The 13,282-nt window shown below is 38.7% G+C and overlaps 1 protein-coding gene across 11 annotated transcripts in view; it reads left to right on the top strand.

The window, feature by feature from the left end:
• CSPP1 (centrosome and spindle pole associated protein 1) overlaps window positions 1–13,282 on the top strand; it is a 67,141-nt gene that overhangs the window by 27,892 nt on the left and 25,967 nt on the right. For 10 of the 11 annotated variants that reach the window (XR_006103692.1, XM_042465210.1, XM_042465211.1 and 7 more), the window contains 4 exons: window positions 7,153–7,343; window positions 9,496–9,617; window positions 11,076–11,139; window positions 11,364–11,484. Coding sequence is in view for 10 of the 11 variants with exons in the window: in XM_042465210.1 (XP_042321144.1) it covers window positions 7,153–7,343; window positions 9,496–9,617; window positions 11,076–11,139; window positions 11,364–11,484 (498 nt within the window). In the remaining variant the exon portion in view is untranslated. The remainder of the gene's footprint in view (window positions 1–7,152; window positions 7,344–9,495; window positions 9,618–11,075; window positions 11,140–11,363; window positions 11,485–13,282) is intronic. The other variant, XM_042465212.1, reaches the window with a different exon arrangement.

Below are 13,282 nucleotides of genomic sequence, written 5' to 3' on the forward strand. Positions count from 1 at the left end.
AATTCATTGCAATCCTGGGATATTTTTAATGTCTCAGCAGTAACTTTAGCTGAGATTTTCTGAGCCATGAGCACGTGGGGTCAAGAACACATTGAACAATTTCAGGAACTGACACTGTTGATGACTTCCCAGACCTTGCTGCATCTTTGGTCTCAAAATCTGCATGCTGAAAGTTGGCACACAACTTCTTCTCAATTGAATATGACAGACGCTTGTCATTCTATGTTTGCATCATACACACATGGATTTCCTTTGGAGATTAATTCTTCAGCAACAGGAATTTCATGATGGCTTGGTGTTCAGCACTTCCACACTTTTGGTTAACATGGTTCTATCAGTGATCTCCGGGGGAAAAAAGTGAAATTAGAGCTACAATCTCTGCAAATTGGCAGTTTACAATGCAAAATAACACTCTTTCAAGCTACAGTCTACACTCAGATTTGGGAAGTGTGTTGGGCCAAGAACTTTTCAGCACTTCCTCATATCTTGGCAGATATCACAAAGCTTCATATTATCTGAATGTGACAGTAAAAAAAAAGCTGAATAATAAGATGCATATCAGTTGCCAGGGAGTTCATGGGATAGTTAGCATGATAGTTTGGAAACCTGCATGCTTTTTCAGTCACGTGCATGACACTGATTTTTTCTCCTTCTCTAGCCTCTTCTAACTGTCAATAAACATTTTTATTTAGCAGATTTGTGGTGAATATTCTATTGTAGCATTAACAAACTGAACCTAAAGAAATCTTTAGTAGGCTCTAAACAAAAACAATTTAATTATGCATGTATGCATGTACTTGTTGTTAACTGCCCTCAAATTGGCTTGGACTTATGGTGACACTATGAATGAGAAAACTCAAAGTCACTGTATCACCAACAGCCTTGCTCTGGTCTTGCAGATTTAGGGATGTGGTTTCCTTGGTTGAGTCTATCCATCTGTAATGCATATTTCCTCTTTTCCTACTGCTTCTATCTTGCACAGCTTTATTGTCTTCTCTAGTGAGTCATGTCTTCTCATGATATGTCCAAAGTATGACATTCTCAGTTTAGTCATCTTGGGAGAGTTCAGGTTTGATATCCTCTAGGACTCATTTATTTGTCTTTTTGGCATCCATGCTTTCTGTAGAACTCTTCTCAAGCACCACATTTCAAATGAATTGATTTTCTTACTTTTAGTTTTCTTCTCTGTCCAGCTTTCACAATGATACATAGAAATTAGAAATATGATGGTGCGGGCAATACTGACTTTGGTATTCAATAATATATTTTTACATTTCAAGATTTTATCTAGTTCCCTCATAGCTGCCTTTCCAAGTCCTAGTCTTCTATGAATTTCTTGATTTCTCCATTCTGACTAATGACTGAGCCCAGGAGTTGAAAATCTTGAACTATTTCAATAGATTCATTGTCTACTTTAAAGTTGTGTAAATCATGTGTGGTCATAATTTTTGTTTTCTTAATGTTCAGCTATAAATCTGCCTTTGCACTTTTTCCTTTACTTCCTTCAGTAATCGTTGTAAGTCTTTGCTGTTTTCTCCTATGGCTTCATCTGCATACCTTAAATTGTTGATGTTCATTCCTCCAATTTTCACACCTCCTTACTCCAAGTCTAATCTTGCTTTTCATATGATATTGTCAGCATACAGGTTAGAGAGACAGGGTGATAAAATGCAGGGTTGCTTGACCTCCTTACCAATTAGAAATCATTCTGTTTCTTGGTATTCTGTCCTTATGGTAGCTTCTTGTCCTGGGTACAGGTTACACATCAGGACAGTCAAATGTGGCACACCCATTTTATAAAGAGTGAGCTATCATTTTTCATGATCTACATGATCTAAGTCTTTGCAACAATCTATAAAGCACAGGCTGATTTTTTTTGGGGGGGGGCAATTCTTTGGTTTACTCCATTATCCAGTGTATGTTTGCAACATGATCCCTAGTTCTTTTCTCTTTCCCGAACTAGCTTGGATGTCTGACATTTCTCACTCTATATATGGTAAATGTTTTTGTTGCAGAATTTTGACCATTACTTCACTTGTAGGGGAGATGAATGAAATGGTCCTGTGGTTAATGCAATCTCATTCTTGGGGGATATGAATGTATATTGAGTGTTTCTAATCTGTGGGCCATTATTTTGTTCTTCATATTTGTTGACAGTTTTTAGTTAGAATTTGAGAAGGTTCTGTCTCTGTAGCTTGAAGCAGCTCTAATAGTATGCCATCTGTTCCTGATGATTTATTTCTCTGAAGTGCTCTCTGAGTGCAGCTTCCACTTCACTTTCTAAAATTGTAGATTTATTGTTAAATGGTTCTTACTTGAATAAATCTGTCATGCTTTCATTTCTTTTATATACTTCTTCAGTGTATTGTTTCCACCATATTTTTCTTTACTTAGTTATGTAATGTGTTCCCCTGCTTTTCGTAGTGAATCCCCACTCTTGGTTTAAATTTCCCTTTGATTTTTCAGATCTTGTGGAAGAGGTCTCTTGTTCTTCCCTGTTTGTTGTCATGATCTATTTCTCTGCATTAATTATTATAGTACTGTAGTTCTATTTGTCCCTTAACAAATGCAGTCAGGATTCTGACCCTATTTCTTTTCTGCTTTATTTTTAAGATTTGTCTGCCCCTCACTGCTTGAAGAGTTTCATCTATCATCTTTGAGGCTTCTCTTTCATTTTGGCTGCAGATAGTCCTCTTGGACAATGTCTCTGGCTTCTATCCAGAGTTCTTTTAGCTCCCAGTCACTTAGGCTTAATAGGACTAATCTATTTTTCACATTAGCTTTACATTTTACAAGGATGTTCTTCTGGTTGTATTTTGGCATGATGGTTAGTTTAGTGGTCTTTTTAAGCTTTAATCAAATTTTGAAGATCAGCAGTTCATAGTCTGTGCCACAACCTGCTCCTGGTGTTGTTTTTGCAGAGAGAATGGGGCTTCTCCATCTTCTGCTTCCAGTTATGTTGTCTATTTGAGTTCTATATGATTAACAAGACATCCTGTTTCGGTGTGTGAGAAATTTCCTCCTGGACTCTTTCAGTTTCTTCTTTTTCTGCCTCTGTAGCTGCAGCATAAACTTGCATTAAGGCTATATGGGTGGGCTTTCCCTGAAGTCTTATTGATATGATTTGGTCAGACTTGGCATTATATCCTTTGACTGCTTTTGCTGTCTCTCCTCGCTGTTGAGACCCTGCATGGTGTAGTGATTCGAGTGTTGGAATACAACTCTGGAGGTCAGGATTTGATTCCCCGCTAGGTAATGAAACCCACTTGGTGACCTTGGGCAAATCACATGCTCTCAGCCTCTGGGGAAACCTCCTCTGAACAAATTTTGTCAAGAAACCCCATAAGAGAGTTGCCAAAAGTCAGAAGCAACTTGAAGGCACACAGCAGCAGCAACAGCAACCCCTCACTATTAATGCCACCCCATTTCTTCTTAGATTTTCATTTCCTGAATAAAATATTGGAATTACCTGACTCAAAGTGTCCCCTTCTTGTCCACTTTAGCTTGCTCACCCAAAATGTTGCAATGGTTAAACATTCCATTTCTTGTTTTACTATGCCTAGTTTCCCTGATTTCATGCTTCTCACATCCCATGTTCCTATAACATGTGTTGTGCAGCTTCAGACTTTCACTTCATGTATGTATACATCGCTATATACATATGCAGCTTCTTGGCATGTGCATGCACACACATATCCTTGGATGTGTGTGTGTATATAAATATTTGTAGTCAAGAGATCAGCATGATGTAGTGGTTTGAAGGTTGGACTAGAACTCTGAGATACTTGATTTTGAGTCTCTGCTCAACCATGGAAACTCACTGGGTGACCTTGTTCAAGTCATGGTCTCTCGGCCTTAGAGAAGGTAATGACAAACCTCCCCTTAATACCGTATATACTCGACTATAAGTCGACCTCATGTATCAGTCGAAGGCAAGTTTTGGGGCCAAAATTATGGATTTTGCTATGACCCATGCATAGATCGAGGGTAAAATTTAAGGGCACATAGCAAAAGATTTAAAGGATGAAGCAAAGCAAAACAAGGTCCAAGAACCTGCAAAATTCCAGCAGATATAACTCTATGTGCTTAGTCTTAAGGCTGGCTGGATGAGAGAATACAGTGGGTAAGTGGTTCCAGGACAGACTATACTCTTGCTTTTCACCAGGGGATGGTTCCTTCTTTTAGATACAGTATTTACATTGACCTGTGGATAAGTCGACTCAGGTTTTTTGGGGTCAATGTTTTGACCTAAATTTCTAGACTTATATATGAGTATATACAGTAAATCTTTTTTTAAAATCTGTGCTAATGTTGTCATAAGTTGAAGACATATAATAATAAATAGATAGCTCAGTATTGGATTTTCATCCTGCTAATATTTTAGAAATGTTTATTGGATATGTTTCAACATTAATCTCCTTCAGATTAAGTACAGTTTTTTTCAAATTTACTAGGCTTAACAAGAATGTTGATTATTAGTGCTGGAATAATTCTCTTCATTAATAGTTTGTCTAATGTGATCTTGCAAAAAGAGGCCGATGGGTGGGGGGAGACAGTTTAAATAGCTTTGGTCTGCCTCCTGTTGGCTAGGTTGGGCCTATGAGGCCCTGGCCTCTTTAAACCTCTGGTCTCTATTCATGGTTGGCCTCAAACTTTACATCTAAGCCTATAGTGGCAAGCCACGGTTTGGGTGTCCAGATGTTTCAGATCACTGATATTAGATTTCAAAAAACTGTACACCTTTTGAAAAAAACACTCCCTTGATATGATGGAGGTTGATGTGATGGAGGTATGTAACAATGGGTTGTTACCTCTTACCACCCAGAAAGGTAGGGATGATGTGACCCAAATGGCAGTACTAGCTCCTGCACTAGTATTCTTCTCTCCAGTTCTTTTTCTATCTTGTCCAGGACAGAACTACTAATTTACTTGCCCTTTTACAGCTTTCTACTACTTGATTTCATCTTCTCATCAATCATTCCTATACTACGTTTTTCTCTTTTTTTAAAAAAATCATCTGAGTTTTCACACACACAAAAATTACACTTTTCTTTTGTTGCCTTTTCCTCCAGGCTGTAGTTAAAATGCCCCCCCCCCCCCAACTGAAAACATGAAATGAAATAGCGGCAGAATCCAACATATTTTCATGTGCTGAAAGGTACCAAACTTACTGTTCTGTAGTGCCTTCTGCAATATCCACAGCACAACTGGGTGGTATATGTAACACTCCAGATGTTGTTGGACTTCAGTTCCCACTAGCCACAGGCATCATAAGCAATGCTGGATGATTATGGGAGTTGAAGTCCTGCATCTGTAAGGCCATTGCATATTGGTCCTTGCAGCTTTTAGATTTCGTGTTGTCTTGTTCATGAAGCCCTGGAGCCCATACATGCCACCCATTGCCAACATTAGAGCAGTCTGGCAAAGGGACAAAAACGAATACTCAAAAGAACAATTGTGGACAATATTCAGTAAAGTCCTGTGGGAAGCGCAGAGTTTTCCATGTTGTTTCATGCCAAAACATGGCTATATTTGGAAGATGAAATTCAGGAGTTTATCAGACAAGGGGAATTGGATGTATAATCCGATGGCAATCTGAATGCAATCATGGGGTTTCACGTTATTGCGTGATAACCCACTATACACAAATTCGGGCAATGGCATGCTATTTTCAGACAATGGGGAGCCAGTTCGAACGCAATTACGTATTCATGTAATTGCGCAAAACTAGCGACTTTAAGTGAATGCGTTCTGGCCCCACTTTCTTTTCATTCAAATTTAAGAGAAATTCCTCCCGTTTGATAAACTCCTCAGTGTGTTTATGACACTGAAAATAAAATTTAGTGTACAGTATTTCTAATACTGATCAGCAGGTGGCAGTTCTAGCCAGGTAAATTATCTACCTCTCAGCAAAGTGCAGAAACCAGAAGGGAAACCTTTCACTGAACAGCTGAGTCTCCAAAATTTCCAGCAATCAGCATTTTTACCTCTTGGATTTTCTCCCATGATGCCATAATTTTTATTCCTCCATTCCTCTAAAGTTTTACTATTTTTAAAATTGACCATGCTGTAATCAGTGATCTGATTGATCAGCTGTTTTAAGAAAATAGACACAAATATTATTAGATATGGACAAATTTTCTGTTAAGTGGGAAAGGCAGGAGGACACTCCCTGGCAAATAGAAAGAAATGGCACCTAATCTAAGGCAGGACTGTGGCCCTCCAGATGTTTATGAAGTGTAAGTCTCAGCATCTCTATCGAGCATAGGCAGTTGTGAGGTTATGGAATTGCAGTCCAACAACACTCGGAGGTATGAATGATGCCCACTCCTGGTTTAGCACAATTGTCTAGCTTAAAACACGCTTCCTCTTTTCCTTAGAGGAATCAGATGCAAAATCAAGTTGATTCTCATATATTGTCAACAGGCAGATTGCCAAATCATCATAGAACTTTACTTTCTAACATATAAAAAGAGGATAATGATTCAGTCAATTCCCATATGGATTCACTTCCCCTAACCAAGATTCTGCATGATCACTTGTACAAGGAAGATGGCGATAGCTGTGGGTGTAGATGGGAAGCATGCTTTATGGCAGGCAAGTACCTTAAACCAAACTTTTGTAAGTTGTCCCAGATGTGTTAAACTGTAAACCCATCACCTTAACCCCCTTTTTCAACATCTGGTGGGTGCCAGGATGGTTGGTTTAAAGCTACAGTTCATAAGCCAGAACATGGTCCATATCACATTTCATTCTACTGTATTGGCTGCGATGACCTTAGTCTTTTCCAGTGGCACCAGTTTGGACAAGAAAATACAGTATGTATTTCCTCCAACATAGATTCATCCTCTTTTCAGGACCTCTAGTTAGTTTAGTGTACACACTACATTGTTACATACCTCCTCACATGAGAGAATAGAACATTGGACATTTACCATGAGAAAAGTCTTAGTCCTTGCTGGCACTTAACTGACATCCTTGTGCTAGGCTCATTGGAATGAGGATTTTGGATGTTTCTGTCACAAAAACCAGAAGCTGTTTCATGAAGTATCCAGTGAGCTATTCTTCTATTGATGCTTCTTAGATCTAAAGTAGCTGGAAAATCTCAATGTGCTTTGTTTAAAAAATAAACAAACCAACTGTTTCCCATAGCCCAACAGACTAAAGGAATTGGGATTAGCACCACGAATACTCAAAGAGAGAATACCACCAGAAAAACCAAGACCAGCGTTTCAGACACCAACTCCTGGACCTACCTCTATATCTGCACCTCCCATGTCACCAGTGAATGAAGACTCTCACAGAGGACTATCTACTACTCTTGGAGAAATGTTGAGTCCCAGGTAGCTTTCTTAAAATTTTCTTTTTGTAGTTATAGGGCAATAGGATGAACATTGTTAAAGTCCTACATCTATAGCTCTTTTTGGACATGGAAACCTTGATTTAATAAACCAAGCTATGCATGAATCTCATACCAGTACATTCTAGATTACACTGTGTTTTCTTCTTTTTGCCATGTTGTGAGTAACCCAGGAAGCCCAACTTGGGAAGCTGCAGTTTTTAGATTTGAGGTAAGTCAGGGTCTCGCTTGGTGTGAAGTTGGTTTTAGATACTGGCTTCATTGAATTTGCTAACTAGCTTCTTAGTTTGGCTGTAATCTGAAAACTTTGTAAAACAGAAAAATTTCCTGTATTACTTGTGGTGTGTTGAGATGGAAACCAGCAAACAGAGAGGAGACAAGCTCCATGTGCTGTAAGATGGTCAAGTGTTTATTCAGTGCTTTAAAAGCCCAATGTGTTCAAAGTGTGTTTTTCAGCTACATCTAAAATTAAGGCTATAGTCCTATGGATTTTACAGTGAGTAGGTGCCATTGAAGACAGTCAGCCCTCGAGTAAACATAAGGTAAAGGTAAAGGTATTTCCCATTGGCAAAGTTGTCAAGTTGTGTCCGACCTCAGGGGGCGATGCTCATCTCCGTTACTAAGCCAAAGAGCTGGCGTTGTCAGATACTACTCTGTGATCATGTGGCCAGCATGATTGCACAGAATGCTGTTTACCTTCCCACTGGAGTGTTACCTGTTTATCTACTTGCTTTTGTATGCTTTTGAACTGCTAGGTAGGCAGAAGCTGGGACTAGTGATGGGAGCTCACCACTTAACCACTTGAGCCACCGCATCCCTTAGAATAAACATATACAGGATTATATCGCCTGTTGTTAGATGTATTAATGGTGATGCTACCATAATGAAATGGGACTATAGTGTTCTTGCTTTCCTATTAGAAAATGTATATAAATCAAAATAGGAAACAAGTGGAATTTAGACAGATGCTGTAAGAAAGGCAGAGGTTTTTTCACTCCATAGCAGGAGTTGGGAACTGTAGAAGGCTAGGTGTTTGCATTAGCCCCCCTGGAGACCTTGGAGAGCTGCACCTTCCCCCACTTAACTTGCCCCCACAAAAAAAAATTTTTTTTGCCCTCCAATGCCCATGAACACCATCTGTTAGGGGACATGGGGGTATTTTAACCATAGTTAAATTAAATTAAATTAAAATTAATAAAAATTACCCGTATTTTCCGGCGTATAAGATGACTGGGCGTATAACATGACCTCCAACTTTTCCAGTTAAAATATAGATTTTGGGATATGCTCACCGTATAAAACTACCCCTTTTCCAATGCACACCAAATAAAAAAAAAACCATCAGATTTGATTTCAATATGGTAATTTTAATTCAAATGACATGCAGGTACTTAGCAGGAAACCTTGTTGTATACAAAGCCTGCTTGGATTGGTCAGCTCTCCCTGTCTGCCCAGCCCTCCCTGTCTCCAAGACTATCAAAGTGGTAGCTGCTTTCATACGATCGTCGCATACGGTGGGGATGTGGCCGCGGCTGTTTTTGAGCTCCCCCCACCATATGCGGTGACCGCAGATTCTCCATTCTGGCTCAGAAGCTTCAGCACCTGCCCTGTAAGATGACACCCGTCATATAAGACGGCCCCCGACTTTTGAGAAGATTTTCCTGGGTTAAAAAGTAGTCTTATACACCAGAAAATACAGTATATTCTTGACTCAAGAAGAAGAGCTCTCCCTCCATCCCAGCTGTCATCATCAGACCTGGGAAGGAGTGAAAAAGACAGGCCCAATTTCCATCAGGCCTAACTGTAATTACTGTAACTAACGTCACTCTCTTTTATTTTATTTTATTTTTTGTATTTTATTTTACTGTATTCTCTATATTTTTATTGTTGTAACCCGTCCGGATTCCTTGTGATTGGGCGGGCTGTAAATAAATTATTATTATTATTAGTTTCAGAATTTTCTCATGCCTTTTTCTTGGTGGAAGAATATCTATAAAGGACATTGTAGATGACCAAAACCCATAATTTTCTTCATTGATGTATTTGCTGTAACTGTAATTTTGATATCATAGCATCCTGTCTCCTAATTATGTGGTAACAACTGTCAAAGATACAGCTTTTTGTTTTGGATTTAGAATTGTACACCTATCAGCTCCAGTGCCTCCACCAGTTGTGACTGATAACTATAAAACTCCATATGATGATGCATACTACTACTATGGTGCAAGGAATCCTTTGGATCCCAACCTTGCACACGGTAAGTTTTATTACTGTTACTGTCTACCACCCAATCTGCTATAAGAGAGTTAGAAATATCCCATCTCTGTTTGTAAAGATATGTATTTTAAATGATGATTTAGTCTATGTATTGTATTGATAGCAGTTTTACTGTTTTATTGAGTGTATTTTATATGAAATTGTAGTTTTTATCTTGTAATGTTGTTTCTATTGTTGTAATCCCGCCTTATTATTACTACTACTACTACTACTGTACAGCAGTGCTCTTTCTGGATATTGGTATGATAATGTACAATTAATTCTTCATAGATAAATGTTGTTGAAATTATGGGAGGAGGGGAAAAGGAGGTATTCAGTAACACTGAGGCTAAGCCCAGCCTGCTTCCAAATTATGGTTTTGACAGTCCTTTTCTTTGTCAGTTCTTTGGTCACTCTTACCACATTTTTCACAAGTTTTTATTTTCATATTGTGAGAAAGTGGAAGAAAGGAAAATACCAGCTGAAGATAAAGTCTGTGATTCCTTCTAAGTTCTTCCTGCACTTGGAAATGTTCCTCTCAACTTTTTTTTTAAAAAATTCATTGACCATTGGACTCTGTTGTTTTAGATATTCTCAGAAGATTTCGTTTCAGAAAGAGGGAAGCCTTAGGAGGGCTCTTGACCTTTCAAGCCTCCTTGCTCCCTTTTCTTCAAACTTGTAAGTCTGAAATAGTAGAGATAGGAACTGGCAGAAAAGACTGCTGATGCTGATATCGGGCCTGTTTTATTGGATTAGGCCTTTTCAGACTTTGATAATTCTTGGAAGAACTTTTACTGAGAATTTCCAAAAAAAACATTGGTAAGCTGTAGTCTAGACCATTCCAAATCAAAGAAAACAATAAGGATACATGGGGTTTGAGAATTTCTGTAAAACAGCTGTAAGTTAATACTTTTACTTTGTTTAATACATTCTTTTGAATTACAAAGTTCCAAAATAATTGGTGCTTAAAAACTGTAAGAAACTTTGAAAGGGCTTTAAGGCTGTAATCCTGAGTGCTGTTAGCTAGGAGTAAACCCCATTTTTTTACTTTGAGAGTTATGTCTCAATAAGCATACATAGGATTATCCTGTCAGAAACTGGAAGTCCAGTTATATAGGCTTACTATACATTACTTATATATATTTTTTTCATTTCTATCCTTCTCCAAGGATGCCAGGGAGTATAGAGTTCCCCATTTTTCATCATAGCTCATGTTCAGAGAGGATTGGCTCAAGGTTGTTTTGAATTTTATGTGTGGTATCATTAAATGTCATTGGGAAGGAACTGCATTTCCATCCCTAGTAAAATTTTGCAATATACTACTACCTTATTTTTCAGTGTCCCCCGTTTTGACTTCAGTCGTGGTGGTCTTCAGCAATATTTTCTTGTCACACCCCAAATAACATTTAATATTGCCATAAACCTTAGATTCAAACACTGAATGTCTTTATTGTTTTAGATAGACAACCTTCATCTGCACCTCCACCTGTTGATGCTGTTCATAGATCTCCTGCTGTGTCTCTGTAAGTACTGCTAAGATTAGATTAGTATTTTTATGTATTTAGAAATTAAATTTTGAAATGGAGTAAGGGAAAACTGCTAGTTCTTAAAAATATAACTGTAGTTTTGAACTTGGTAGAACATATAGGTAAAATGAGGAAAATACTACATTAAAAACACATTTCAGTTTGCAATCTCAAGTTTTTTTAATAACTGCATTTTTTTCTCCTCCCTCTTTTGAATATAGCAGTAAAGTTGAAGCAAAGCTTATAAATGATCGACCAAGAAGACTGGGAATAGTTCCTGAAGAAAAACAAAAATCCACAAAAGACACTACTTTAGCTTATCAACAAGAACTACAGCAGCAGGTGGGAAAGTGAGATTTATTTGCAAGTGATTTTTGTGTTGCAGTACAAATTGTGATATTATTTAAAGTGATCTATTTGGGGAAAGAACATTTCCCCCCGTTACGTATTTTCTCATATTAATTGCTCTCCCAATTAAACTTTTCTAAGCGAAATAGGTTTATATGTCTTCTAGTAAGAAATAATAGCTTGAAATGCATCATATAGCTATTTCTCAGTGTTTCAAATCATAGAATCATAGAATCATAGAGTTGGAAGAGACTACAGGGGCCATCCAGTCCAACCCCCTAAATGCTGCATCCTTTATGTTGTCCAGTATTAATTTTAACAGGAATGCACATGTGTTAATCATTATATCAGTAATGCTTGACTCTTAAAAGAGAATTATATAGTAGATGTACAGTATATTTTAAGGGCCCAATCCATGATGGATATATTGCCATAACGTGAAAGTATCATTTTAAGATAGAGGATGAGGTGAGTGCAGTCCCCCAAGACTTGTCACCCTGCCCCTATCTGGACTCTTCAGACCACTCCTCTTCTGGCCCTTCCAACATATCACAATTCTCAGATAGGCATGTACAGGGAGAGCTGCTACCTTAAGTACTAATGTCTCAAGTCAGTTTGGGATTTAAATGTTGTCAACAGCACCTTGAACTGCAAAAAGTGTTTTGACAGTCAGTGCAGTTCCTTTAAAACTGATGTTATGATGTTTCTATGTGTGTTCCAGTCAGCTTTCTAGCTGATCTGTTTTGTACTGGCTGCAGTTTTTGAATTCTCTTCAAAGACACTCTTAACATAGAGTGCATTGCAGTAGTCTAATCAGGACGTTACCACTGCATGATCTACTGTGGCTAAGTTACCCACATCTAGGAAAAGCCTCAGTTGGTGGATGAGTGTAAGCTAGCCTCAAGCACCTTGAGCCACAGAACCCTTTTGGGCCTCCAGTGACAGAAATGGATCAAAAGTACTCCCAAGCCATGCACCTTCTTGTTCAGGGAGAGTGCAACCCCTTCCAAGGCAGAAAAATTACGCAATTCTCAGACCCAAGAACTACAAATGCCCAAATTGGGATTCCATTTCAGTTTATTGGCCCTCCTCCAGCCTATTACAGTGCCCAATCACTACTCCAGCACCTGCACAGCTGAGGCTTACTGAGATAACTGATGGCACCCAACTCCAAACTTCCTAGTGACCTCTCCCCAGCATAGATATTGAACTGCTTGGGAGACAAGGTGGAATCTTGTGGCACTTCACAAGGCCATGAGGCAGATGACCATTCAAAGAACCACAGTTACAGGTAAGCAACCTATTTGTTTCCCAGTTCCACTTTCTGGAATCAGCCTTGCACATAGGGACATAACAACCATAACACAGTGCCTTCTGCTTCCTTCAGATGGACCTGTTCCTGTAGGATACTATTGTCAATGGTATCAAAAGCCACTGAGAGATCAACAGGATAGAGCAAACAAGGCCATTCTAACATCCTGGCCATGTTCAAGCATATTAACCAGAAAGGGCTATTAGCAATGGGGTGGTAATTCTCACATGCCTCTGGGTCTATGGAGGTCCTTTTCAGAAGCAGATGCACTACAGCCTCATTCAAGGCAGCAGGCACCCCCAATAGCATTTATCACCTTCTGGACTCACCCACCCAGTCTCCTTCTACTAGATCTTATCAGTCAAGATGGGCAAGGGTCCAGCTTATATTGGTGAAATGAACTGATTGAAACTTATAGTCTGCAGTATGCTGCAACAAATGAAGTGGATTCCAAGAAAATTGAACAGATGGCACAGTGGA

Source organism: Sceloporus undulatus, chromosome 4 (assembly GCF_019175285.1).
Source record: "Sceloporus undulatus isolate JIND9_A2432 ecotype Alabama chromosome 4, SceUnd_v1.1, whole genome shotgun sequence".
Taxonomy (NCBI): domain Eukaryota; kingdom Metazoa; phylum Chordata; class Lepidosauria; order Squamata; family Phrynosomatidae; genus Sceloporus; species Sceloporus undulatus.